The 25,483-nt window shown below is 63.4% G+C and overlaps 1 protein-coding gene across 2 annotated transcripts in view; it reads left to right on the forward strand.

Moving 5' to 3' along the window:
- Positions 1–25,483, forward strand: part of PKN1 (protein kinase N1) — a 49,339-nt gene that overhangs the window by 20,131 nt on the left and 3,725 nt on the right. The window contains exons 1-20 of one of the 2 annotated variants that reach the window (XM_077838602.1): positions 4,124–4,233; positions 6,557–6,854; positions 12,371–12,516; positions 13,107–13,236; positions 14,379–14,525; positions 16,438–16,650; positions 16,928–17,128; positions 18,022–18,131; positions 18,975–19,118; positions 19,676–19,751; positions 20,296–20,455; positions 20,972–21,074; positions 21,651–21,724; positions 22,473–22,539; positions 22,866–22,957; positions 23,123–23,299; positions 23,648–23,710; positions 23,991–24,067; positions 24,874–25,016; positions 25,345–25,452. In XM_077838602.1, the coding sequence (XP_077694728.1) occupies positions 4,189–4,233; positions 6,557–6,854; positions 12,371–12,516; positions 13,107–13,236; positions 14,379–14,525; positions 16,438–16,650; positions 16,928–17,128; positions 18,022–18,131; positions 18,975–19,118; positions 19,676–19,751; positions 20,296–20,455; positions 20,972–21,074; positions 21,651–21,724; positions 22,473–22,539; positions 22,866–22,957; positions 23,123–23,299; positions 23,648–23,710; positions 23,991–24,067; positions 24,874–25,016; positions 25,345–25,452 (2,574 nt within the window). In that variant the 5' untranslated portion in view covers positions 4,124–4,188. Of the gene's footprint in view, positions 1–4,123; positions 4,234–6,556; positions 6,855–12,370; positions 12,517–13,106; positions 13,237–14,378; positions 14,526–16,437; positions 16,651–16,927; positions 17,129–18,021; positions 18,132–18,974; positions 19,119–19,675; positions 19,752–20,295; positions 20,456–20,971; positions 21,075–21,650; positions 21,725–22,472; positions 22,540–22,865; positions 22,958–23,122; positions 23,300–23,647; positions 23,711–23,990; positions 24,068–24,873; positions 25,017–25,344; positions 25,453–25,483 lie in introns of those variants that run through there. The other variant, XM_077838603.1, reaches the window with a different exon arrangement.

Consider the following 25,483-nt stretch of genomic DNA (forward strand, 5'->3'; position numbering starts at 1 on the left):
TAAGCTCCCTGCCCCCCAGAAGGACTTGACTGAGGGGTCCCGGTTGTACCCACAAGCTCTGTTTTGGACTGTGTTCCTATTGTCCAATAAACCTTCTGTTTTACTGGCTGGCTGAGAGTCACGGTGAATCCCAGGAAGAGGGGTGCAGGGCCCGGACTCCCGCACACTTCGTGACACTTGGCGTGTCCGGCTGGGGCCTTCCAAGTGCAGTTTCCAGGCTGGATCCTCAGCAGCGAGAGGCCCAGTGACGTGGGCAGCAGCGCAGCCGGGGCGAGTGGGCACCGGCTGGGGGTCGAGCTCCAGAGTAAGCAGGGCACTGGGTGCTTGTGGGCTTTGGAGAAGCCAGTTCTGGTGTGAGCTGGGCAAGCCAGGATGCTGGGTGTGAAGCCAGATTAGCTGTACTGTTTCTTTAAATAACGTTAAAGGCGCCAGCGGGGGTGGGGAAAGGAGCCATGGGGTCAAGATGTCACATTGGTGGGGCAGGCTCTAAAATCTGAAATAGCAAACAGGTCACCCCGTTGATGGCTGCTGGGCGTGAGCAGGGTCTGTGGACATGGGTGAGGGTTTGCAATTGGAGCATGGTTATGCCGGCATCACCAGGGGGCGCTGTTACACAGCCTGACATGCTCTTCGTGTGCGAGCGAGTGTTCAGTCTCTGTAGACTTGCTGCTGGTGGCATTGACCTGCCCACGCTTCGTAGGGGAGCTGCTGCAAGCAGCAAGGGAGTTTGCTCCCAGCCTGGGTCTCCCCAGCGAGAGCCAGTGCTTGGGGCAGAGTCACTCCCTGGGCACCAGACGTGGGTGCAGGGCTGAGATCCAGGGTTGCCCTGCATGCTGTTGTGCCCACCTCTGCCCCAGGACTGGGGCAGGGACAATGAACTAGTTGAACTGAGGGACTCCCCAGGCACTGCACCATCGATTCCTCCCCCAAAAGGAAACCTCCCTGTAGGGCCCGGCCCCCTGCTGCAGCTCAGCGGAGGGGGTGACAACACTTAACCCTTCCCCAGTGCGTTAGCACTGCCCAGATGTGAGCCAGTTATCAACTCTGCCGGCAGGAAGCAAGGTCTGTATCATTCTCACCATTGTGCTGATGGGGAAACTGAGGCACGGAGAGGCAGTGACTTGCCCCAGGTCACCCAGCGGCAGAGCCGGGACTGGAGCCCGGGGCCATCCCTACTGAGTTCCCTGCTTCTCAGGAGCAGTTAGAATCATGGAATATCAGGGTTGGAAGGGACCTCAGAAGATCATCTAGTCCAACCCCCTGCTCAAAGGAGGACCAATCCCCAATTTTTGCCCCAGATCCCTAAATGGCCCCCTCAAGGATTGAAGTCATAACCCTGGGTTTAGCAGGCCAGTGCTCAAACCACTGAGTTATCCCTCTCCCCCCTGAGTTATCCCTCCTTTTGAATCCGAGCCAGGCGGTGCTGTCAGCTCCATGTTGGCTGCTATTGTAGAATCACTCTGGATGTTCCCGACCCTCGGCCTCGCAGCTCCCTCGGGAAACTCCCCAGCGCTGTGACTAGCAGACCAGGGGCCGATGGGGGGAGTTAGGGTGGAAGGTGCATTGGGCAGCTGATGGCTGGAGAAGATGCACTGGGTGGGCTCCTCGAAGGACGAGGTGTCTGCTGAAGGGAACCAGATCACCAGGCTGCCGGGTTTCCTGCCAGCCGCTCCGGGCATGGGGCCGGGGATCCAGCCAGCCAAGGACAGGGACGGGTCCTCCTAGCCAGTAGCTCGTTTTTTCACTCCTTTTAAAGGGCTGCGTCACTCCGGTCACGGGCTGAGCCGGCCTCTGTCCGTCCCGGAGATCGTAGCCTGAACTCCCAGAGCGAGCTCTCATCTTGGGGGCTTGGCTCCCCATTCCCTGGCCAAGCCCAGCGAGGGGGAGGGAGGTTACTACAGCAGCCAAGCAGGACCCGGGGCTGGGGGATTCCCTGCTGCAAGCCGAGGGATGTATTTCCCCCCTAGCATGGCATTGGGGTCAGCACTGACTGTGAGGGAAGAGCGCTCTTGCTGAGACCCCCACCCTGCTCCCTGCAGCACAGCGCCCCCTAGCGCTGCTCTGGAGCTAGCATTGACTGCAGGGGAGAGCGCCCCCTGCTGAGCCCCCCTGCTCCCTGCAGGACAGCACCCCCTAGCTCTGCACCAAGCCAGCCGGGGAGCTCGAGTGAGTCAGCCGCTCTCGTTTCCTGCAGCCGGAGATCTCCTGACGAGGCACTGACCCTGTGATCTGGCCACATGCCAGCGCTGGGTGGAGCTGCCCAGCCAGCGCCCTGGGACACTCGGGTGCCGTTCCCAGGGAGTTCCTTCCCCTTGCCCAGTGATGGAGCAGCGCAGAGGGGGGTGGCCTCTTGCTCCCGCTCACCCCTGACAGCCAGGGGCTGGCCCCGGTACAGGCTGCTGGCCCCGGGCCTGCTGGCCTTTCCAGGAGCTGCTGGGATTTGAGAGAGACTCCAGCCTCTTCCTGTGACTCACTGCAGCCTGGTCTGTGCTGGGATTCGTCTCACATGGTGACCCCCCCACCCCCCGCCATGCAGGCCCCGGGTGCAGAGAGGAAGAGCTGCTGTTTGCACCCGTGCAGCTGGCCCCTTGCCTCGGGGCAGACCCCGGCTTTGTCAGCTAGTGTGTGGGGCGACGGCACCAGGGGGTTGCAACTGGGGCCAGGCCCCGGGCCAGAAGGGCCCCCGCCCCCACTTGACTGGTGCTGAGTCTCCGCAGTAACAGGGCCTGCTGCAGCTGTTTGGGCCGTGTGCCGGGACCTGGCCTGGCCTTGGCTAAGCAGCTTTGGCCTGGGTCCAGCGCTGGATGGGAGACCTCAAACCAATGGTTAGGGAGAGGCTCTCTCCAGTCGAGTCTGTTGGCCCCCCTGTGACACGAGGGGGCGCTGCAGGGTGGGGGTTCAGCAGGGGATGCTTTCTCGCCTTCCAGTCTGTGCTGGCCCCAATGTCCTCACGTGGCACTAGGGGGTGCTGTGGGGTGGGGTGCTCAATAGGGAGTGCCCCAGCATGGCACTAGGGGGCAATGCGCTGCAGGGGGTGGGGTGGGCAGCTGAATAGGGGGTGGCACTAGGGGGCGCTGTGCTGCAGGGAATGAGGGGGGAGGGGTTCAAGTCACCCGTCAGAGCCGGGGATGGAACCCAGGTGTCCTGTGTTCCTGCCCAGTGCTGAGCCTGTGTCGCACTGGGGCCCGTCTGTAGCTCCGGGGTGGGGACAGGGCAGCCGGGCTCTTGTGCAGCAAGGTGCGGCCAGCTGGGGTGGGCACCAGGCCAAGCCTGGCTGCACTGATCTGCCGAGTTACCCAATCTGACACCCCCCCCCACGCCTGTTCAACGGCTCGGGGGGCACGTGGGGAGCAGCCACCTCGACAGCTGCTCGCAGAGAGCCAGAAAAGGGAAAGGAGCCGCCCCCACCCCCCCGCCCCCATGCTCTGGGTCCCATCCCTGCTCTGAGTCGGTGGACAGGAGGAAGCTGGCTGCCCGGGGCCTGTGCAGGGCTAGTGGGTCTCTAGTACAGAGTTAATCAGGGTGAAGGGAGAGTGCACCCCGCCAGCCGCCTCTGGGGTGGGACATGGGGCTGCCTATACAGGGATCCCTCACTCGGTGTTGAGATGCAGCCACCTCTGGGGTGGGACACGGGGGCTGTTTAGCTGGGATCCCTGGATGATCATCCCAGTTTTGGGACCCAGAGGGCTCTGCCTCGGGGTGTTTCTAGGGGGAGCTTGGCCAGTGTCAAGGGCCCCCATGTGCAGAGTTGGGGACAGCATGTTCGGGGGAGCATTGCCTGGGGGGTGCAGTTTGCAGCCACTCAAGGCATAGTCCGGGGAGCTTCTGGAGGGGCGTGGGGTTGGGCCGTTTGGTCCCTGGGGGCGAGAGCTCAGTGGGGTCTCCCTGGGGGCATTTGGGGGTCAGCCTCAAGCTCCGAGCCTGGCTTTGGGGGGCTGCACCTGTGGGAGTCTCCCCCTCCCCCGTTACCCCTTTGGGCCCAGGCCGGGGGGGGGGGGCGGATCCAGGCCCAGCCCGCGGTGCTCGGGGTGGCTGGAGGCAGCGTTGAGACGCGGGAAGGGGAAGTGGTTTTGTGACGGGGGGGAGGGGGGGAGTGATAGATTCCGAGCGGCAGGAGGGCGGGTGTGGCCCAGCGCACGGACCCAAGGACGGACGGGGGTCCTGGCCTGGATCCCCCCCAGGGCCAGGATGTCGTTCTCCGAGTCAGACTCCTGCTCTGAGCACGATCTGGAGGTACCCAGCAGGATGGGAGCCCCAGGGGGGCATGAATTGCCCCCGTCCCGCTGCCCTGGCACAATGGAGACGGGGAGGGTGGCAAAGGGGCTGTGGGGGGCCCCCTGAGGGGAGGGGAATCAGCCAACCCCCACCCCATAAAATAAAATATGGCTCTGCAAGGCAGGGCACGGTGTGGGCCTGGTTGGGGATGGGAACCAGGGTGGGGCTGGTACTTGGGTGGCACCATGCAGGGGGCACGGTGCATTTCCTTCCCGGCCATCGCTGCTGCTACTGCGCCTGCAATCGGCCGCGGGAGGAAGGGACGGGGTTCCGCCCCCATCTAGGCCCCCACGCCGCCATCTTCTAGCCAGCCGCCCCACCCCCACCCCCCCACTGCTCCCCCGAGAGGCCATGGCGGCTCCGGGGTGGTGCGTTGTTAACAAAGGAGCCTCTCCCCTCGGCTCTGCCACGTCCCGGGGGGTGGGGGGCTGCAGTGCCAGGGCTGATTACTGAGTGCCCAGGGGGCGCGGAGGGGTGGAAATCCCACTGGCAATGGGAAAACCAGCCGCCAGCGCCCTGGCAGTGGGGCCGGGAGCTGGCTGGGCTGTCTGGGAGCATCCTGGACACAGATTTCCAGAGGACCCCCCTGCCTGACCCCTCCCCAGAGACCCTCGCCCAGCTGTCTCTGTGCCCAGAGATGAGCTGGTATTGTCCATATTATAGTAGGGCCTACAGGCCCCAACCCCTCCCTGGTCATTGTGCCGGGCACTGCCCAGACCCCAACGGAGATCAGGTCCCCGGTAGTGCCAGGCGCTGCCCAGACCCCGACTGAGCTCGGTACAGAGGGCTGGGATGGGGCGGGGGAGGCCGTGAGCACAGGGGGAATTGAGGGGCTGTTGGGCCAGCACATGCAGGAGTCTAGAGGGGCAGGTGGGGGGCGGGTAGGGGGCTGTCAGGGGTTGGGGGCATTCGTGGAGGCGGGTGGCAGGGAGGGGGCTGTCGGCATAGAGGCTGTTGCAGAGAAGCCGTAGAAGTGGGAAGTAGGGAGGGGGTTGTTGGGGGGCAGCAGTGGAGGTGGGTGGGAGGAAGTTGGAGCAGTTGTGGAGGTGGGGGGGCCAGGTGGGGGGCTGTTGGGGGTGCAGTCGTGGAGGTGGGCAGCAGGGAGAGGGCTATTGGGGTGCAGTCATGGAGGTGGGGGCCCAGGGAAGGGGCTGCCAGGGGGTGGGGAACTGTTGGGGGGCAGTTGTGGAGGTGGGGAGCAGGGAGAGGGAGCTGTCAGGGGGTGGGGGTCTGTCAGAGTGCAGTCGTGGAGGTGGGCGGCAGGGAGGGGGCTGTCAGGGGGTGGGGGTCTGTCAGAGTGCAGTCGTGGAGGTGGGGAGCAGGGAGGGGGCTGTCAGGGGGTGGGGGTCTGTCGGAGGGTAGCCATGGAGGTGGGCAGCAGAGAGAGGGAGCTGTCAGGGGGTTGGGGTCTGTCAGAGTGCAGTCGTGGAGGTGGGCGGCAGGGAGGGGGCTGTCAGGGGGTGGGGGTCTGTCGGGGAGTAGCTGTGGAGGTGGGCAGCAGGGAGGGGGCTGTCAGGGTGTAGTTGTGGAGGTGGGGGGCAGGGAGGGGGCTGTCGGGGGGCAGCCGTGGAGGTGGGGGCCCAAGGAAGAGGCTGTCAGGGGGTGGGGGACTGTCGGGGGGCAGTTGTGGAGGTGGGCGGCAGGGAGGGGGCTGTCAAGGTGTAGTCGTGGAGGTGGGTGGCAGGGAGGGGGCTGTCGGGGTGCAGTCGTGGAGGTGTGGGCCCAGGAAAGGGGCTGTCAGAGGGTGGGGGACTGTCGGGGGGCAGTTGTGGAGGTGGGGGGCAGGGAGAGGGCTGTCGGGGGGCAGCCGTGGAGGTGGGAGGCAGGGAGGGGGCTGTCAGGGCGGGGGATCTGTTGGGGGGTAGCCGTGGAGGTGAGCGGCAGGGAGGGGCTGTCGGGGTGCAGTCATGGAGGTGTGGGCCCAGGAAAGGGGCTGTCAGAGGGTGGGGGACTGTCGGGGGGCAGTTGTGGAGGTGGGGGGCAGGGAGAGGGCTGTCGGGGCGGGGGATCTGTTGGGGGGCAGCCGTGGAGGTGGGAGGCAGGGAGGGGGCTGTCGGGGCGGGGGATCTGTTGGGGGGTAGCCGTGGAGGTGAGCGGCAGGGAGGGGCTGTCGGGGGGCAGCCGTGGAGGTGGAGGCCCAGGGAAGGGGCTGTCAGGGGTTGGGGGACTGTCGGGGGGCAGTTCTGGTGGTGGGCAGCAGGAAGGGGGCTGTCGGGGGGCAGCCATGGAGGTGGGGCAGGGCCGGGCGCTGCAAGCCCCTCACCCGCGCTCTCCCCCGCAGGGCGAGCAGAGCTGGTCGGTCCTGGAGCAGCTGGCGCTCGATCCCAGCCCCGACCTGGCGGCCAGCAGCGTCCAGCAGCGCCTGGACGAGGAGAAGGACCGGATCCGGCGCGAGATCCGCAAGGAGCTGAAGATCAAGGAGGGGGCGGAGAACCTGCGCCGGGCCACCACCGACCGCCGTAACCTGGCCAGCGTGGAGAGCCTGCTGCGTGGCTCCGACCGCAAACTGCACCAGCTGCACTGCCGGCTGCAGCACCTGGACGCCCACATCATGGTCAAGGATCCTGAGGAGAGCGGAGGTCAGGGGGCAGGGGCCTGGCAGGGCGCTGGGAGTCATGCAGGGGTCACCGGGGGGTCACCGGGGGGCAGGGAGCAGGGGTCATTGCTGGAGGACACGGGGGGGGGGGGGGCAAGGAGCAGGGGTCAATGCCGGGGGCTCAGCCGTGCGGCTGAGTGCTAGGAGGGCTTGGGATGCTGCTAGCTCAGGGCTATCTGTCCTGGAGAGGAGGCAGGTGCAAGGGGCTGGGACAGGCAGACCCCCAGTAGTGGCCGGGGTTCATCAGGGGGCTGGGCACTACTCTTCATCCTGAGATGTGACGCAAGAAGCAGGGAAGGGAACCACGAGGCAGCAAATGCTGAACAGAACCCAGGGGAGTCTCCATCTCCAAGCAGCACTGGCCGGCAGAACTGCCCACCGCTAGGTCTCGGTGAGGCCAAGAGTTCGGCAGGATTCAAACAGGCTGGGGGGTTTGTCGGGTGTCTGGGGCTGGAATGGAGGCCTCGGGACACCTGCAGGATTGTCAGAGAGCCCCCACCCCCACCATGTGGTGTGGTGTCATTGCGTTAGCACTTGTGCCAAGATGCAGCCACCTCTGGGGTGGGACAGGTCTTTGTACAGCTCTCCAGCTGTCGGGGGCAGGAGGGCTCGGCCCTGGGAGTGAATTCCCCCATCCCCGTGGGGATTTGCCTGCCTCTAGGGTAGCTGGCAGCCTCCACTGTCAGAGACGGGATACCGGGGTAGATGGGCCCATAGAACTGCTCTGCCATGGGGATCCAGGCTGCATTGCTGAGAAGGCCCCAAGGAGGGTTAGGGGGCAGTGCAGACCCTGTGGGTCACAGCCACAGCTCCCCCGCCCCGGAGCATTTTCACTAGCTCCCTCCTCCCCATCCAGCTGGGAATTGACCCCCCTCGGTGTCTGACCTGAGCTCCCTGAGCGCCAGGCCCCTGTGCGGTGCCAGGGCTGTACCAACGACTGGGATTTCAAAACAGGAAGCTGCCAGATGCCACCTGCCCCAGCAGCGAATCGCGGCGCGAGCTGGGGGGTCCGAGGCAGGAAGCGACATGGCTGCTTCCTCTACTGAGCTAGAAAAACAAATGATCTGGCGCCTGCCACAGCCCCTCCCAGCCCAGCAGCCCCGAGTGCCCCCCCCATCCCGAGAAAGTCCATCTGCTTCATTATGACTTAATCAGCCTCAGAGAGACGGGGCGGGATAAGTCTTGTGACTGGGACAAGGGGACAGGGGCAGAGCTTGTTCGGGAAGGCCAGGCGGGGGGGAAAGGAAGCTGGTGCATTATACAACAATACATTGGCTAGCTGTGAGGGCCAGCAGGAGGCGGCAGTCAGACCAGTTGAGAGTTTCTGGGTAAAGGTAAAAGTGGGGGGGGGGAGGCGCTGTCCTGTGGGGGTCTCCTTTAAACCACCCAACCAGGGGGCAGAGGCATTTCTCGAAGGAATAACAGAACTATCCAAACACACGCCCTGGTCGGAATGGGGACGTCACCTCGCAAAGCCCAGAATTTCCAGTCAACTCTTGGGATGTGCTGGTAACCGGCTGTTTGTTCCACGAAGCGGAGGAGTGACGGAGGAGTGGAGGGTGGGCAGCCCGGGATTCTGACCAAACTGGGTTTGCACCTGCAGGCGATTTGGGTGCAAGCGATTGGGAAATGACCGATTTCAGGACTCTGAGGAAAGAGAGCAGCAGGATAATGGCAACCAGGAGAAAATCTCCAGGATGAAGGAGACGAGCAGTTTGTCAAGCAGCCAGTGCTAAAGGCACAATTGCAAACCATCCTGAGGTGACGGCAAGAGAGACAGAATAGGGAGAGGACAGGATGGCTCCGTCAGGGACTCTCTAATGACTTGAGACTCAAAAAGGAGAAATGGGACCAGGGACAGATTGCTCAGGAGGAGAACAAAAGAACAGCACAAGCTTGTAGGGACCACGTCAGGGAGGCTAAGGTGCAAAATGAGTTACACCTAGCAAGGGACGTAAACAGCAGTAAGAAGAGATCCTTTAAATCCATTCAGAGCAAGAGAGGGAGGAAGGAAAGCGCAGGTCCTCTGTTTAGCGGGGAAGGAGAGCAAACAACCAATGGCCTCAAGAAAGGCGTTTAATGCCTGTTTTGCTTCAGTCTTCAGGTTAATGGTTAATGGAGAGCAGATACTCAGCACGATTAATATTAACAACCGGGGGAAGGAACACAAGCCAATCTAGGGAATGATCAGATTAAAGAATATTTCGATAAGTTAGGTGTATTCAAGTCGGCAGGGCCCAATGCAATTCGTCCTATTTCAGGAACTAGCAGACACAATCACACCGCCATTAGCAATTATCTCTGAGAACTCCTGGAGGGCGGGTGAGGTCCCAGAAGAGGGAGAAGGGCAAACATAGTGTGACGGGTTGGATCACAGAAACCCCCTTGGGAGCTGCCACCTGATGTGTCAAGACTACTTCTGCCTCTGCTTTCCTGCCCTGGCAGCTTAGGATTTCAGTGCCCTGCCTGGTTTGAGCCAGACCCGCTAGCCTGCTGCAAACCCAGACCCAGGTCTGAACCGTGTCCCCTAACAGCTGTGGGCTTAACTGAAAGCAGCTTACAGAAGTGTTCCTGTCTTCAGCACTCAGATGCCCAACTCCCAATGGAGTCCAAACCCCAAATAAATCCATTTTACTCATAAATTGTTCGCCCTCTATAGCACTGATAGAGACATATGCCCAGCTGTTTGCCCCCCGCAAGTATTAATACATACTCTGGGTTAATTAATAAGTAAAAAGTGATTTTATTAAATACAGAAAATAGGATTTAAGTGGTTCCAAGTAGTAACAGACAGAACAAAGTGAATTACCAAGTAAAATAAAATAAAACATGCATATCTAAACCTAATACAGTAATACAACTGACTACTGGTAAAATCTCACCCTTAGAGATGTTTCAATAAGTTTCTTTCACAGGCTGGACACCTTCCTAGTCTGGGGACAATCCTTTCCCCTGGTACAGCTCTTGTTCCAGCTCAGGTGGTTCCTCATGATGGCCACCCCCTTTGTTCTGTTCCACCCACTTACATGGTTTTGGCACAAGGCGGGAATCCTTTGTCTCTCTGGGTGCCCCCCCAACTGGAAAAGCACCAGGTTTAAGATGGATTCCAGTACCAGGTGACATGGTCACATTTCCTGTGAGACGCCACGCCTTCGTTCCTCCCGGCCTGACTCACAGGAAGGCCTGCCTGCAAACAGAGCCATCCACAGTCAATTGTCCTGGCTGATGGGAGCCATCAACCACCGTTAATGGTCCACACTTTGCATAATTACAATAGGCCCTCAGAGTTATAGTTCATATTTCTAGTTTCAGATACAAGAGTGATACATTTATACAAATAGGATGCCCACACTTGGCAGATTGTAAGCTTTGTAATGATACCTCACAAGAGACCTTTTGCATGAAGCATATCCCATTTACATTATATTCCTACTCATTAGCATATTTTCATATAATCATACAGAGTGTGTACCCGTCTTTTAAAAGGGGAACAGAGAACCTGAACAGCCTGAGTTGGATAGCTGGAAAGACACTGGAACAAATTATTAACCAGTCAGTTTGTAAGCAGTTCGAGCTCAGTAGGGGGAAGAGGAATAATCAGCATGGATTTATCAAACCAGCATAATTTTCCTTCTCTGTCAGGGTTACTGGCCAAGTGGATAGGGGGAAGCAGCAGATATGATATGGTTTGATTTTAGTGAGGCTTTTGTCACATTCATGACATTCTCATACGCAAACGAGGGAAATGTGGTCTAGATAAAAATACTATGAGGTGGGTGCCTAACTGATTGAAATACCCTACTCAAAGAGCAGCTCTCAATGGTTCGCAGTCAGCCTGGGAGGGCATGTCGAGCAGGTCCCGCAGGGGTCGGTCCTGGGCCCGGCTCTAGTCAATATTCTCATTAATGAATTCAGTAACGGAGTGCAGAGTGTGCTGATAAAGCTTGCGGCTGGCAGCAGGCTGGGAAGGGCTGCTCGCGTTGTGGAGGCCAGGATTGTAATTCAAAGCAACCGTGACACACTGGAGAATTGGCCTGAAATCAACAAGATGAAATGAGGTAAAGACAAGTGCAAAGTACTTCACTCAGGAAGGAAAAATCGACTGCACAACCAGAAAACGGGGAATACCTGGCAAGGCAGTCGTAGTGCTGGAAAGGGGCTGGGGTTCTAGCGGAGCACAGATCGAATATGAGTCAACAGTGCGAGACGGCTGTGAAAACGGCTGATCTCGTTCTGGGGTGTAGGATTAACAGGAGTGTCGTACGTAAGACACGGGAGGTGACTGCCCTACTCTGCTCGGCACTGGGGAGGCCTCAGCTGGAGTCCCGTGTCCAGTTCTGGGCGCCGAGCTTTAGGGAAGATGTGGACAGGTTGGAGAGAGGCCAGAGGAGAGCCACAAACATGATCAGAGGTTTAGCAAACCGGATCTGTGAGGAAAGGTTCAAACCTGGACATGTTTGTGTGAGAAAAACGACTGAGGGGGACCTGAGAACAGTCTTCAAATACGCTAAGGGCTGTTACAAAGAGGATGGGGATCAGTGTTTTTTCATGTCTCCAGCAATGGGCTTAATCTGCAGCAAGGGAGATTTCGGTTGGATATTAGGCAAAACTTTCTAACTCCAAGGGGAGTTCAACTCTGGAACAGGCGACCAAGGCCAGTTGTGGTGTCCCCATTATTGGAGGTTTGTAAGAACAGGTTGGACCAACCCAGGGACGGGCTGGGGTTACTTGGCCCTGCCTCAGTGCAGGGGGCTGGACTAGGTGACCTCTCGAGGGGCCCTTCAAGCCCGACATTTCTGTGATTCTATGACTCCCTGCCTGGCGCAACAATGCAGCTGCCTCTGGGGTGGGGTGGGGTGTGGCAGGGGTCAGCCCTTGCACAGGGGGTATTTGACCCTCTCTGCTCAATGAGATGTTTAGGTGCATTGAGCCAAGTGAAGGAGAGAAACCTCCTGTCTCAGCTCCCAGCAACTCTCCCACAAGAGCCAGATACTGGGGCTTCCCTCCCCACACCAGATCCCACAGATAGCCTATGTGTGGGGAGCCCAGGGCTGGGGTAAACGGGAGCTGCCAGTCAGGATTTCGGGGCACCGGCAGAGCTGTGGAGTCCAGAGAAAGCCGTCACGCGATGACTTTGTCCTTCTCCCAGGGTGCGGACCCCGTTTGGGGGTGGGCCGGGATAGATGCTCTTGTTAACCCATGTGAGCCTGGGAATAGGGCAGGTGTGGGAGGACCAGAACAGCCCCAGTGAGGGACCTGCCAGCAGAGATGGGGGCAAGCCGGTGAGAGTGCCCTTCCCCCTCCTCACCCAGCCCCCCTCATCCAGGGGGCACGACCCCCCACCCCCCCCAAGCAGGGATTAGGTACCTTGGCTCTGCCAGTGCCCCTCACTCCTGACCCGTAGCACCCCTGCTAGCCCCGCCTAGGGCTCCTGGGTGCTGGAGGGGCAGGGCCACCCCCTGCCAGGCACTGCTGACCCTTCCCCGTCCCCGCTTGCAGATGCCCCCCAGTCGCCCAACAGCCTGAGCCGCTCGGCCGCCAACAAGCACCGCCTGGCCGGGCTGGAGAAGCAGCTGAACATTGAGCTGAAGGTGAAGCAGGGAGCAGAGAACATGATCCAGATGTACGCCAATGGCTCCACCAAGGTGAGGGGTCCCGCCCCCTGCCCCCTCCCCCACCTGCCTCCTATTCCACCCTGCCCAGCCTCTACCCCCAACCCCCACCCTGCCCCCACAACCTCCATTGCCCCCACCTCTCCACCACAACCCCCTCACCCCGCTGTCCCTGTCTCCCAACTTCTCCCCTCCCCCTGCCTTTCCGCACCTGGCCCCCCAAGCCACCTCCTCCCGCCGCTTCCTCCCTCCCCCCTGCCTCTCCACCCCCCAAGCTCCTCCCCCATCCCAGCCCCCTCGCCCCCCCAACTCCCACCCCCCACTTGCCCCACTCCCTTTGCCTCTCCAACTGCTCCCTGCCCCCCACACCCTCCTCCACCTCTGCCTGCCCCCTTCACTCCCCGCCCCCCAGATCCCTCTTCCCCTGCCCTGGAGGCTCTGGGACCAAATGCCCAGAGAGGCCTCCAGCCCGGAAAAACAGGCATGGAAGGAGGAGATGTAGTTGGGACAGGAAGCCGCCCTTGATATGGGGGTTGGACTCATAGGGGTGTGGGGGTGGGAGGGCACTCCCCAGACAGCTCTGGGCTCAGCAGCCCCCCTCAACCCTCCTGTCTGCCCCCCAGGACCGGAAGCTGCTGCAGACAGCCCAGCAGATGTTGCAAGACAGCAAGACCAAGATCAACATCATCCGCATGCAGATCCGCAGAGCCGCGCAGGCCGACGCGATGCCGCCCGACGGCGAGGATGGGCAAGGTGAGAGGGGCAGTGGGGGGAGGGGAAATAGGAGGGGAGCCATGGGGCAGTGCAGGGAGGTAGACAAGGAGGGGCAAGGAGTGGACAGCAGGGTGGGGGAGCCGGGGCAGTGTCCGTAAGCTCCTGCTGTAGATACTCACCCTGTCCGAACACCCACAATCCTCTGCCCCCCACGGCCCTGCTCACAACACCGCTGTGGGGCTGCTCTCCCAAGGGTCCAGGGGTGGGGCCTGGCGGGCAGATCCTGGAACCATGTCAACTTGGGACGTGTTTATCCAGCAAAGCCACCCCCCTGGTGTCCCATGGCCCAGCCACAGGGTGGGGGGCAGGGATCCCCCCAACAGTGGGTCCCCCTGGTCAGGGTTCCCCCAGCACCCAGGTAGCCCAGCTGGGCTCCCCTCCACACCCCACATAACACTGGCTCAATCCCTCTCCCTGCACCAAATCCCAGCCGGTTCTGCCAACGCCCCTCTCCTGGCAGCTCTGCGCCCGGGCATTTTACTGATCCAAGCACCCGTCATCCTGGCAGCCCCCCGCTGCTGCTTGTACCCAGAGCTGGGCTGGGCCCAGGTCCCTCCACACACTAGCTGGACCATCACCGCAGGCCTGCAGGCCCCCCCCACTCCCGACAACGCTGCTCAGCGGGAGGGAATCCTGGCAGCTTTGGCTACAGCCAGGCCCATGGGACAGGCACAGCACGGGAGGGGGTGCTCTCATGCTACGCAGGGTGGGCGGGGAAGGAGGCAACCTGGGGAGGCCTTCCCTTCTCTCCAGAGCTCCCCCCAGCCCCCTTTCCTAGCCTGGTGCTCACCGGTCAGCCCCGCGGAGCTGAGGCACATGGAGAGGAATTGGCCGGGGTTCGTGGGACAGGACACTGGGATGCGCCCCAGCCCCTAGATGTGCAGCCACCTCTGGGGTGGGGCCCGGAGGCAGGTTATACAGGGACCCCTCTCCCAGTGCTCAGATGCAGCCCCCTCCGGGGTGGGGCGTGGGGCCGTGAAACTCAGCTCCCTCTCCGCGGCCCGGGCTGGCTGGTCGGGGGAGAACCCAGGAGTCCTGCCCATGGCTCGGTGGCCGCAGAGGCAGGGCCTCTGGGTCTGCCCCACCCCAGCCGGGTCTGAGCCCGCGCTGTCGCCCCGCAGGGAACCTGGACCTGACCTGCACGGAGCTGCGCATCGAGGAGCTGCGCCACCATTTCCGCGTGGAGCACGCTGTGTCCGAGGGGGCCAAGAACGTGCAGCGGCTGCTGGGCTCTGCCCGGACGCCGGACCGCAAGGCCATGGCTGAGGTACTGCCCCCTCCCCCCCCCGGCCTCTCGTTAACCCCCCCCGCCCCCCCCACAAGGCCATGGCTGAGGTACTGCCCCCCCCCCGGCCTCTCGTTAACCCCCTCCCGCAAGGCCATGGCTGAGGTACTGCCCCCACCCCCCCCCGGCCTCTCGTTAACCCCCCCCGCCCCCCCGCAAGGCCATGGCTGAGGTACTGCCCCCCCCCCGGCCTCTCGTTAACCCCCCCGCCCCCCCGCAAGGCCATGGCTGAGGTACTGCCCCCCCCCGGCCTCTCGTTAACCCACCCCACCCCCCTGCAAGGCCATGGCTGAGGTACTGCCCCCCCCGGCCTCTCGTTAACCCCCCCCGCCCCCCCGCAAGGCCATGGCTGAGGTACTGCCCCCCCCCCCCGGCCTCTCGTTAACCCCCTCCCGCAAGGCCATGGCTGAGGTACTGCCCCCCCCGGACTCTCATTAACCCCCCCTGCCTCCCGCAAGGCCATGGCTGAGGTACTGCCCCCCCCCCCCGGCCTCTCGTTAACCCCCTCCCGCAAGGCCATGGCTGAGGTACTGCCCCCCCCGGACTCTCATTAACCCCCCCTGCCTCCCGCAAGGCCATGGCTGAGGTATTGCCCCCCCCAGCCTCCCGTTAACCCCCCCCCCCGCCCCCTCACAAGGCCATGGCTGAGGTACTGCCTCCCCCTGGCCTCTCGTTAACCCCCTCCCGCAAGGCCATGGCTGAGGTACTGCCCCCCCCCGGCCTCTCGTTAACCCCCTCCCGCAAGGCCATGGCTGAGGTATTGCCCCCCCCCGGACTCTCGTTAACCCCCCCTGCCTCCCGCAAGGCTATGGCTGAGGTATTGCCCCCCCAGCCTCCCGTTAACCCCCCGCCCCCCTGCAAGGCCATGGCTGAGGTACTGCCCCCCCCGGCCTCTCGTTAACCCCCTTCCGCAAGGCCATGGCTGAGGTACTGCCCCCCCCGGACTCTCGTTAACCCCCCCTGCCTCCCACAAGGCTATGGCTGAGGTATTGCCCCCCCCAGCCTCCCGTTAACCCCCCCCGCCCCCTCACAAGGCCATGGCTGAGGTACTGCCCCCCCCGGCCTCTCGTTAACCCCCCCGCAAGGCCATGGCTGAGGTATTGCCCCCCCAGCTTCCCGTTAACCCCCTCCTCAAGGCCATGGCTGAGGTATTGCCCCCGCCCAGCCTCCCGCTAAGCCCCCCCGCAAGGCCGTGGCTGAGGTATTGCTCCCCCCCAGCCTCTCGTTAACCCCCCCACCCCCCCGCAAGGCCATGGCTGAGGTACTGCCCCCCCCGGCCTCTCATTAACCCCCCCCTCCGCAAGGCCATAACTGAGGTACTGCCCCCCCGGCCTCTCGTTAACCCCCCCTGCAAGGCCCATGGCTGAGGTATTGCCCCCCCCGGCCTCCCGTTAACCCCCCTCGCAAGACCATGGCTGAGGTACTGCCCCCCCCGGCCTCTCGTTAAGCCCCCCACCCCCCGCAAGGCCATGGCTGAAGTACTGCCCCCCTAGCCTCTCGTTAACCCCCCTGCAAGGCCGTCACTGAGGTACTGCCCTCCTGACCTCCCTTTAAACCCCCCCCCTGCAAGGCCATCACTGAGGTACTGCCCACCCCGGCCCCCCCTTGACCTCCCCCCAGCCCCTCGTTAACCCCCCCAGCAAGGCCATCGCTGAGGTACTGCCCCCCCAACCCCCCCCTCCACAGGCCATCGAGGAGGACAGGGGTCCCAGGGCAGCATTCAGAGGTGGCTGTCGGGGAGAGCAGGGGGTATCGGGGGTGGTTGGTGCACAGGGCTGGGGTTTATCTGTGGGCGCAGGGCCAGGGTACATGGAGGGCCATGGGGGGCAGGGTCAGTGCATGTGGGGGCACGGGGGGGTCTCGGGGGCCATGCCCACGCTGTGCCCCTTGCAGGCCCCAGGCGAAGCTGACCGAGTCGAGCCAGAAGCTGGACCTGCTGCGCCTGGCGCTGGAGCGGCGCGTGGGGGAGCTGCCCGAGGAGCACCCCAAGGGCTGCATCGTCAAGGAGGAGCTGATCATGGCCTCCTCGTCCGCCTTCAGCGCCCGCAACAGCACCCCCTACCAGCACAACCAGTACAGCACGCTCTGCAAGCCCTCGCCCCTCACAGGTACCCCGGGGCCCACTGGCAACAGTCCCACTGGGGCAAACACCAAGGTACCGGCCCCCTGGGGGAGCGCCCCCTAGCGCCCACAGAGACCAGTCCCTGGATACCCCCCAGGGAACAGCAAGTCAGTGAGAGAGCTGGAATAGAACCCAGGAGTCCTGGCTCCCAGCTGCTCTCCGCTCTAACCACTAGCCCCCACTCCCCTCCCAGGGCTGGGAATAGAACCCAGGAGTCCCGGCGCCCAGCCCACTGCTCTAACCCGCCCCCCCCAACCCCCCAGGCATGCTGGAGGTGCAGCTGCTGGGCTGCAGCGGGCTGCTGGAGTCGGTGCCTGGCCGGACCCGTGGTGCTACGGTCTCGCTGCCCTGCAACAACCCCGGCGAGGTGCGCCCCTACTTCATGAACCGCAGCGGGCGGGGGCTCTACAGCCGCAGTGGCAGCCTGAGCGGCCGGACCGTCCTCAAATCCGACGACTTCAGCAGTGAGTGAGCCGGGCACCCAGCCCCTGGCTGGGAACACCCGGGGGTGGGGCGCCGTGCTGCCGGGGGGATTGGGTGAGGGGATTGGAGGGATGCAGGTGGGGATGGGGGCGGGGGATCCCGTCGGGTTGCTGCAGAGTGGGAGGGGAGCGAGGAGGGAGTTGTGCTGCAGGGGAGGGGGATCAGAGGTATGTGGGAGGGGATGGGGGGGTGCTGCAGAGGGGTTGAGGGAGAGGATCGGGGGTGCTGTGTGGGGTAAGGGAGGGGGAGATGGATTAGACTCTTGGAGGCGGAGGATGGTTGTTGATGGGGGCGGATGGTGGTTGTAAGGAGTTGTCAGCTGGCAGGCATTCGGGGGGCGTTGGCATCACCCGGGCACACTCCCCGCAGCGCAAAGCAGGGTGGTTTCCCCTTGGGGGAGAAATCATGACACAGAGTCTGGGGAGTCCCTCAACGGAACTAATTTATTGTCGCTGCCCCAGTCCTGGGGCAGAAGTGGGCACAGTAGCATGCAGGGCAACCCAGGACCTCAGCCTTGCACCGACTCTTGATGCCCAGAAAGCGACTCTGTCCCAAGCACTGACTCTCGCTGGAGAGACCCAAGCTGGGTCCAAACTCCCCTGCCGCGTGCAGCAGCTCCCCTGCGAAGCGTGGGCACGACAGTGCCACCAGCAACACGTAGCGTGTCTCCCGAGGCTGAACACTCACTCGCACGCAAAGAGCATCGGGCTGTGTAACAGCACCCCCTGGTTGCTACTGGTATAATAGCATTTACAGTGGTACCCACTATGTGCTGGGAGCTTCCCAAATGCTCAGCTGGCAGGGCCCCGCTCCGAGGAGGCAGCGATAGGACGGATAGGGGGTGGCCCACGGTGACGCGCGCCTCTCCCCGCAGATGAGGTGAGCGCCGTGCTGAAGCTGGATAACACTGTGGTGGGGCAGACGGCCTGGAAGCCTGTGGGCCAGCAGGCCTGGAACCAGACCTTCGCCCTGGAGCTGGAGAGGGTGAGTGTAGGGGGGACGTGCACACATCGGGCCCTGCTGCTCCAGGACGCTGGGTCTGGTCAAAGGGCAGCCACGCACCTGACTCAGATGAGCCTCTCTGAGGGAGGTGGAGCCAGGAATAGAACCCAGGAGTCCTGGCCCCCAGCGCCCCTCCCCACTGCTCTAACCACTAGATACTACTTCCCTCCCAGAGCCAGGGATAGAACCCAGGAGTCCTGGCCCTCAGCCACTCCCCCCCCGGCTCTAATCATTAGACCCCACTCCCTTCCCAGCACTGGGGCTAGAACCCAGGAGTCCTGACCCCCAATTCCTCCAGCCTGGTTGTTGCATTGCCCGCACTGCCGATCCAGTCCTGGTAAGTGAACAGAACTGAGCTTCCAGTGCTCAGCTGCCCCGTCCCCCCTGGACTCTGTGCTCCTAACCGGATTAGGGCACCTGGTTCCAACATGGCCCAGCCCTGATTCTGCTTCCAACATTGTCACACTTTGTAGTGTGGACTGGGCCTTACCCAGCCCAAAGTGTTTAGCGGGGCAAAGCCAGCTCCCATCTGCACTCCAGCTCTAACTAAGTTTAATCGCTCCCCACCCCTGTCCCAAAACTCAGCTGAGCCACAGCTGAAAAAGCTACTGGAAAGGGTTAAAGTGGCCCCATGTCAGTGGGAAACTGTTTACACTGGAACCTAATAATGGCTCCAACATTTTAGCCCAAATATCCAGCTCCTTTGGGGGGTTGTGGCTGGAGCTACCAGGTGGTGGATGGGGCTTCCGCACTGCCTTGCCCCCCACCCCCAGCTGCCCCATAGCCCTGGCTGGGGTCTCTCTCACTCCTGACTCTGCCCCCCAGGCGCGGGAGCTGGAGATCTCAGTGTACTGGCGGGATTACCGCAGCCTTTGTGCCTTGAAGCATCTCAAGCTGGAAGATTTCCTGGATAACCAACGCCATGAGATCCACCTGGACCTGGAGCCCCAGGGCACCCTGCTGGCTGAGGTGATGCCCGCGGCAGGCGGGATCAGGATAACAGGGATGGGGAGCAAGCCCTGGGAGGACAGAGGGGGGAGCAGGCCCTGTGGGGGAGGAGGGGGAGAGCAGGGAGCAGGCCCCTGAGGGGAAGGAGTGGGGAGCAGTCCCGGGATGGTGGAAGGGGAGCAGGCCCCTGGCGGGGAGGAGAGGAGAGGGGGTTGCAGGTCCTTGGGAGGAGGAGAGTGAAGCAGGGAGCAGGCCGCTGCGAGGGAGGAGGGGGGAGCAGGGAACAGACCCCGGGGCGAGGGGAACTGGCCATGTCCCCTTCCCAACACTCACCAAGGTAAATTCACCGGCCGGGGGGAGCCCCTTGGCCCCTGGACTCCTCCATACTCAGCTAGTCACCCCATGGGCTCGCTGGGGCGGGGCCTGTGCTGGCCCCACTGCATTGTGGGGTGGGAGCTTCCCCATGGCCCCGTGAGCAGAGCAGTATCTCAAGGGGAGGTTGCACTGACCTCACCCTGTCCTAGGCCCCCCATCCCTGCCCGGGCCCAGCCCCTCATCCCGGTCTCTTGCCACCCCAGGTGACCTTCTTCGACCCTGTCATTGAGCGCATCCCCAAGCTCCAGAGGCAGAAGAAGATTTTCTCCAAGCAGCAAGGTGCCGTCTGGGGGGGGCACGACCCAAATGCAGGGCCCAGCACCCCAAGGAGGCTCCTGCGTAAACCCCCAGCCCAGAGATATGGGTGGGCACCAGGTGCCAGCCTGTGTCCCCCCTCCCTGCTTGGGAGCTGACTCTGCCCCATATCCCCATTCCTCCCTGTGGGGGCAGCTCTGCCCCCATGCCCTTCCCCCTTCCTTGGGGGCTTATGCTGTGCTCTGCCCCATATCTTCCTTCCCCTTCTTGGGGTTTGATGCTGCCCCATAACCCCCTCCACCCCTTGAGGGCTGATGCTGCCCCATATCCCCATTCCTCCTTGTGGGGACGGGCTCTGCTCCCTATACTCCTCCCCCTTCCTTGGGGGCCAACGCTTGGCTCTACCCCATATCCCCCACCCCGGGGGGCGGGCACTGGGCGCTGCAGCGTCTTGCTGCTGAGGCTCCGGGTTCGGCTGCATTCCCAGCCCTAAAGCAGCTCTGGGGGGGCGGCTGGAGGTGGGGGGGGCGGACCGGTCCCACCGTGACTTTTGACCCCCCCCCCCCAGGCAAGGCCTTCCTGCGCGCCCGCCAGATGAACATTGACATCGCCACGTGGGTGCGGCTGCTACGGCGCATCCTGCCCACCACCAGCTCCACCGGTGCTTACAGCCCCTCGGCCCACATGCCCGCCGGGCCCGGCTCCGAGGGCCACCACAGCCTGGCCAGGTGAGCCCCTGGGGGTCCCTGGGGCAGCAGGAGGAGTGGAGGAGGGGGCTGGAGCTCACCGCACCCGGCACGGCCCCCGGGGTGCGGGGGGACCATTCTGCCCTCGCTCTGGGGCCTGGGGCTGTGGGGGTTGGGCCGGGCCCCCAGGGACAGCCCCCCGCTGTGGAGGGGGGGAGTGGCAGGCCTCACAGCCCCGGCAGGCCGGCCAAGCTGCGTCCCGTGGGGTGATGGGGGGGCCCAGGTCTGTGGGGCGAGAGCCCAAATACTGCCAGAAGTATGGGGGTACCTCACCGCCCAGCTGTGGAAGGGGGCAGGAGGTTTGCCAGGGCCCCCCAAACAACTGCTTGCAAGGGGGGATGTCGCAAGGGGGCAGCTACCTCCTGTCGTCAGACCCACCAGCCTCCCAGGCAGGGTCCCCCAGCTCCATCCGCTCTGGGGATCTGGGGGGAGGGGGCTAAGGGGGGGATCCCATGGGTCTTCCCCTCTAATCCCCCCACCCCCATCCCTGCCCCACAGAGACTTCTCCATCGAGAAACTGACCCTGGACATTGATAAGCCGCAGCAGGAGCAGCCAGGCCAGCCGGCCGAAGGTGGGGAGCGACCGGAGAGGGGCGCACTGGTAAGACTCCCCCTGTCACATGGGGGGCTGCTCCTGTCCACTAGAGCAACTTCCGGGGATGGCAGGGATGGGCCGGGTCCCCGGCACCAGGGACAGGGAACCACCCGTCGCCAGGCAGCAGTGGCAGACCTGGGGAACCACCCACCCTGGGCTCCAGCACCAGACATGGGGATCCCGCAGCCCACACCCAGCCCCACGGGGAGCCAGTGCCAGACCCAAGGGCTCCCTGCAGTCAGAGCCCAGGGGAGGGAACGGGCCCCCTGCCACCAGCGACTGGGGACCCGACTCTCGCTCCCTCCTGTCTAACGGGGCCTGCCATTAGCTGCGCCCAGAGTCCATGGGGATGGGCACCCTGGAGATGCAGCGCCAGTGGGGAGTTTTAGATGGAGATTCCCTGCCTCATGGCTGGGCTCCTCAGTACCCCAGGGGGGAAGATTAGGCCCTGCTGACCCCTGGCACCACCCAGCACTGCCATGGGACTGTGGTGCCTTCTCAGCTGCCCCACCATGCCTGGCACAGCGGGCAGTGAGGGGGCTGGGGGAGCTCCTGCCTGCCTGACCCCCGTCTGCCCCCCAGAGCCCGCAAGCAGGAGACAAGGAGCCGGTGCCTGGAGGAGACACCCAAAGGCCTGGGAATAGCACCCTGCACAGGTGAGGGACCCCTGCCCCCCATGTTGCCCCCCATCTTCCCCACGTGTGCCTACCCAGCCCAGCCCCAGAGACCTCAGGGTCCCTCCCAGCCCCATTTGCTTCTGACCCAGACCCCTGGCCACTGCCCTCTCACGCTCCTCGCTGGAAGTTGCCCCCAGGGCAAGCGGAGGGAAAACCCCTTCCCCCAGCCCTCCTTCAGCCTCCCAACCACTCCAGGGGCAAGACTGGCAACAGGGCCCCACCCAGGTTATCAGCTGCCACATGCCAAGCCCCTCCCCCACCTGCTGGCCCCACCCCTCCATACTGCCAGACCCCTCCCCCACTTCCTGCCCCGCTCCCCACCCCCACACGAACACTTGTTAGTCCCATTCCTCCCCACAGACCCCTTCCCTTACCCCAGAGCCTGTCTCTTGGGACCCCCGGTGGGACTGTCACCTCATCCCCAGGATCCCACCCTGCCCCCCTCAGCCCCCACCAGGGGCTCTCGCTGCCCAGAGCCAGCTGACAGAGGGGGTCGGATTGTGGGGGGGGCAGGGGTGAAGCGAGCAGCCCCTCCCCCTCCTGGGGCTCTTGTCTCCCCAGAGGGGGTGGGGATTAGGGGGGCACCATTTGCAGACCCCCCTGCTCAGGGTTGGGCTGGGGGAGGGGTAAGGGGCCTCCCTGCCCTGTGGTGCGCAGGTCCCTCCCCGCCCCACGGCGGCTGCCAGCCGCAGCGGTGCCTGGTTCTCACTCTGCCTCTGCCCCCCAGGACGACGCCCTTGACGCTGGATGACTTCAGGTTCCTGGCCGTGCTGGGACGCGGGCACTTCGGCAAAGTGAGTCTTGGACCCAGCCCCACTCGCGCCCATTCCCCCAGCAACCCCCCAAGGGCTTCCCCCAACTCATTCATCTGCAGCCCCCTGCTGTGGTGGGAAGTCTAAAGTGCCTCCCACCCCATCCGGGCCCTTCCCAGCGGGGCAGAGAAATGACACTGACAAGTGATTTGCACCCAGTCGTACCACAAATCCTTGCCAGAGCTGGGGAGAAAACCCAGGAGTCCTGGCTCCCAGCCCCCTGCTCTCACCACTAGACCCCACTCCCCTCCCAGCAGCCCTGGCCCCCAGCCACGGTGCAGCCCCTAACGCCGGCTGTGTGGCTGCAGGTGCTGCTCTCTGAATACAGCCGCACAGGGGAGCTCTATGCCATCAAAGCCTTGAAGAAGGGCGACATTGTGGCACGGGACGAGGTGGAGAGGTGAGTGGCCAGCACCCCCCCACCCCTCCCCGGTGCCATGGAGACCCAGCCAGTCCCCTCTGGAGACCCCTGCTGGGGGCAGAGGGGCTGGGGGCCTGGGGAACCATCTCCCTCACCCCACACCTGCCTTTCCCCACTCCTCCCCATGTCCCCCCTCCCCTGCAGCCTGATGTGCGAGAAGCGGATCTTCGAGACGGTGAATAGCTCGCGGCACCCGTTCCTGGTGAACCTCTTCGCCTGCTTCCAGACGCCCGAGCACGTCTGCTTCGTCATGGAGTACACAGCCGGCGGCGACCTCATGATGCACATCCACACCGACGTCTTCACCGAGCCACGGGCCACGTGAGTGCGGGGCAGCCGTGCACCAGCCCACAGGGCCTTGCTGGCAGTCCCAGCCAGGTCTGGAACCTAACAGTCCTGGCTCCCAGCCCTCTGCTCTTACCGCTAGACACCACTCCCCTCCCAGAGCCAGGTGTGGAACCCAGGAGTCCTGACTCCCAGTCCCCTGCGCTAACCGCTAGACACCGCTCCCCTCCCAGAGCCAGGTGTGGAACCCAGGAGTCCTGACTCCTGGCCTGCTGTTGCTCCCCCCCCCGGACTGGGTTTGCTCTGTATGGCAGAGCCAGCAGGGAGGGGCTGACCCAGCACGGGCTGCAGCATTGACACCCCCCATCCCGGTCTCCCTTGCAGGTTTTACGCTGCGTGTGTCGTCCTTGGCTTACAGTTTCTTCACGAGCGCAAAATCGTGTACAGGTAAGAGACTCTCAACGGGGGAGGGGGGACATTCCCTTGCCCAGCATGGGGCTCCCTGCTCTGCACCCTGCTGTACAGGTAGGGAAACTGAGGCACACAGCCGGGACGGGACTTTGTGGATAAGGTGCATAGCTGGGGCTGGGACTCAGGAGTCCAGACTCCCAGCCGTCCCTGCTCTAACCACTAGACCTCAGTCCCCTCCCATCACTGGGGATAGATCCCAGCAGTGTGGACTCCTAGCCTGCCCGCACACACTGACCCTCGCACCATCCTCCTTCAGGGACCTGAAGCTGGATAATTTATTACTGGACAAGGAGGGTTTTGTGAAGATCGCAGACTTTGGCCTGTGCAAGGAAGGTGGGTGCTGGGTACAGGGCAAGGGAGGGGGCAGGGGTACCAGGGGCAGTTACGTGTGAGTGTCGAGATACTTTGCCACCGGGGCCCGTCAGGCAGCTGGGGGTCTCTGTGCCCAGTTCCACCTGCTGCTGCAATGCAGCCACCTCTGGGGTGGAACATAGAAGCTGCTTATAGGAGTGTGGCTCACCCAGCGCCGGGGTGCAGCCACTTCCATGGGGGGACATGGCAGCTGTGGGACTCGGGGGGAATGCAGCACTTTGGGACAGGAGGTGAAGGAGAGGCACGTATCTGGCTGCAGGGGGATAGAAGCGCCCTGCTAGGGACAGCAGGACAAATGCAGCTCTGTGGGGGAGCTCAGGGGTTGTTCATAACCACCCTGGGGCATGGCAACTCCTGCAGCACAGTGCCCCCTATTCAGCCCCCATTTTCCCACCCCCTTTAGCACAGCGCCCCCTACTAATCCCCCCACCCCCTGCATCACAACACTCCCTACTGAGCTCCCACCCCATCCCCTGCAGCATAGTGCCCCCCAAGTGCTGCACTGGGGTATTGGGGCCAGCCTGACTGAGGGGATAGCGCCCCCTGCTGAGCCCCCACCCGCTCTCTGGGAGCTCTCTCCATGCACTGACCCTGCTTAGCTTGGGAGCAGTTGAAGGGGGGGCAGTGGGGGCAGGAGCCTTGGTGGGTCTGTGGCCTCCGGGGAGCTGGGAGGAAGCCCTGGGCGTAGCCCCCACCCTGCGATGGGGAGGGTGTTGCTCAGTGCAGGGGGGGACCCCGGGGTTTAACCCTTTCCCCTCCCCGCTCAGGGATGGGCTATGGCGACCGCACCAGCACGTTCTGCGGGACCCCTGAGTTCCTGGCGCCCGAGGTGCTGACAGACACGTCCTACACCCGCGCCGTGGACTGGTGGGGGCTGGGCGTCTTGGTTTATGAGATGCTGGTGGGGGAGGTGAGTCGGGGGGCGGGGTCTTCTCCTGGGCCTTCACATAGCCATCCCAGGGCTGGTTGGGGTGGGGGAGGGAGTCGGGTCACAGGTGCCCGGGCAGGGAGGGCGCTTGGGAGAGGGCGGGGGGCTGGGTCAAAGGTGGGGAGATATTGGGTAGGGTGGAGGTGGGGGAGTGCTTGGTTCAGGACGGGGGACTGGGTCAGGGCTGAGGTGCACGGGGTCAGCCTCATGAGGTTTGGGGTGGCGCTTGGGGCAGGGTGGGGGCAGGTTTGTGCTGGGGGTCACTCTGAGCTGGCGGGATGTTGACCTGCCCCCCGGTTCTGCGCCGCAGTCCCCATTCCCAGGTGACGACGAGGAGGAGGTGTTTGACAGCATCGTGAATGACGAGGTGCGGTACCCCCGCTTCCTGTCCACCGAAGCAATCGGCGTCATGCGCCGGGTGAGTACGCCAGGCCTTGCCCCCATCACAC

The sequence above is a fragment of the Eretmochelys imbricata genome, chromosome 20, assembly GCF_965152235.1.
Source record: "Eretmochelys imbricata isolate rEreImb1 chromosome 20, rEreImb1.hap1, whole genome shotgun sequence".
Lineage (NCBI taxonomy): Eukaryota > Metazoa > Chordata > Testudines > Cheloniidae > Eretmochelys > Eretmochelys imbricata.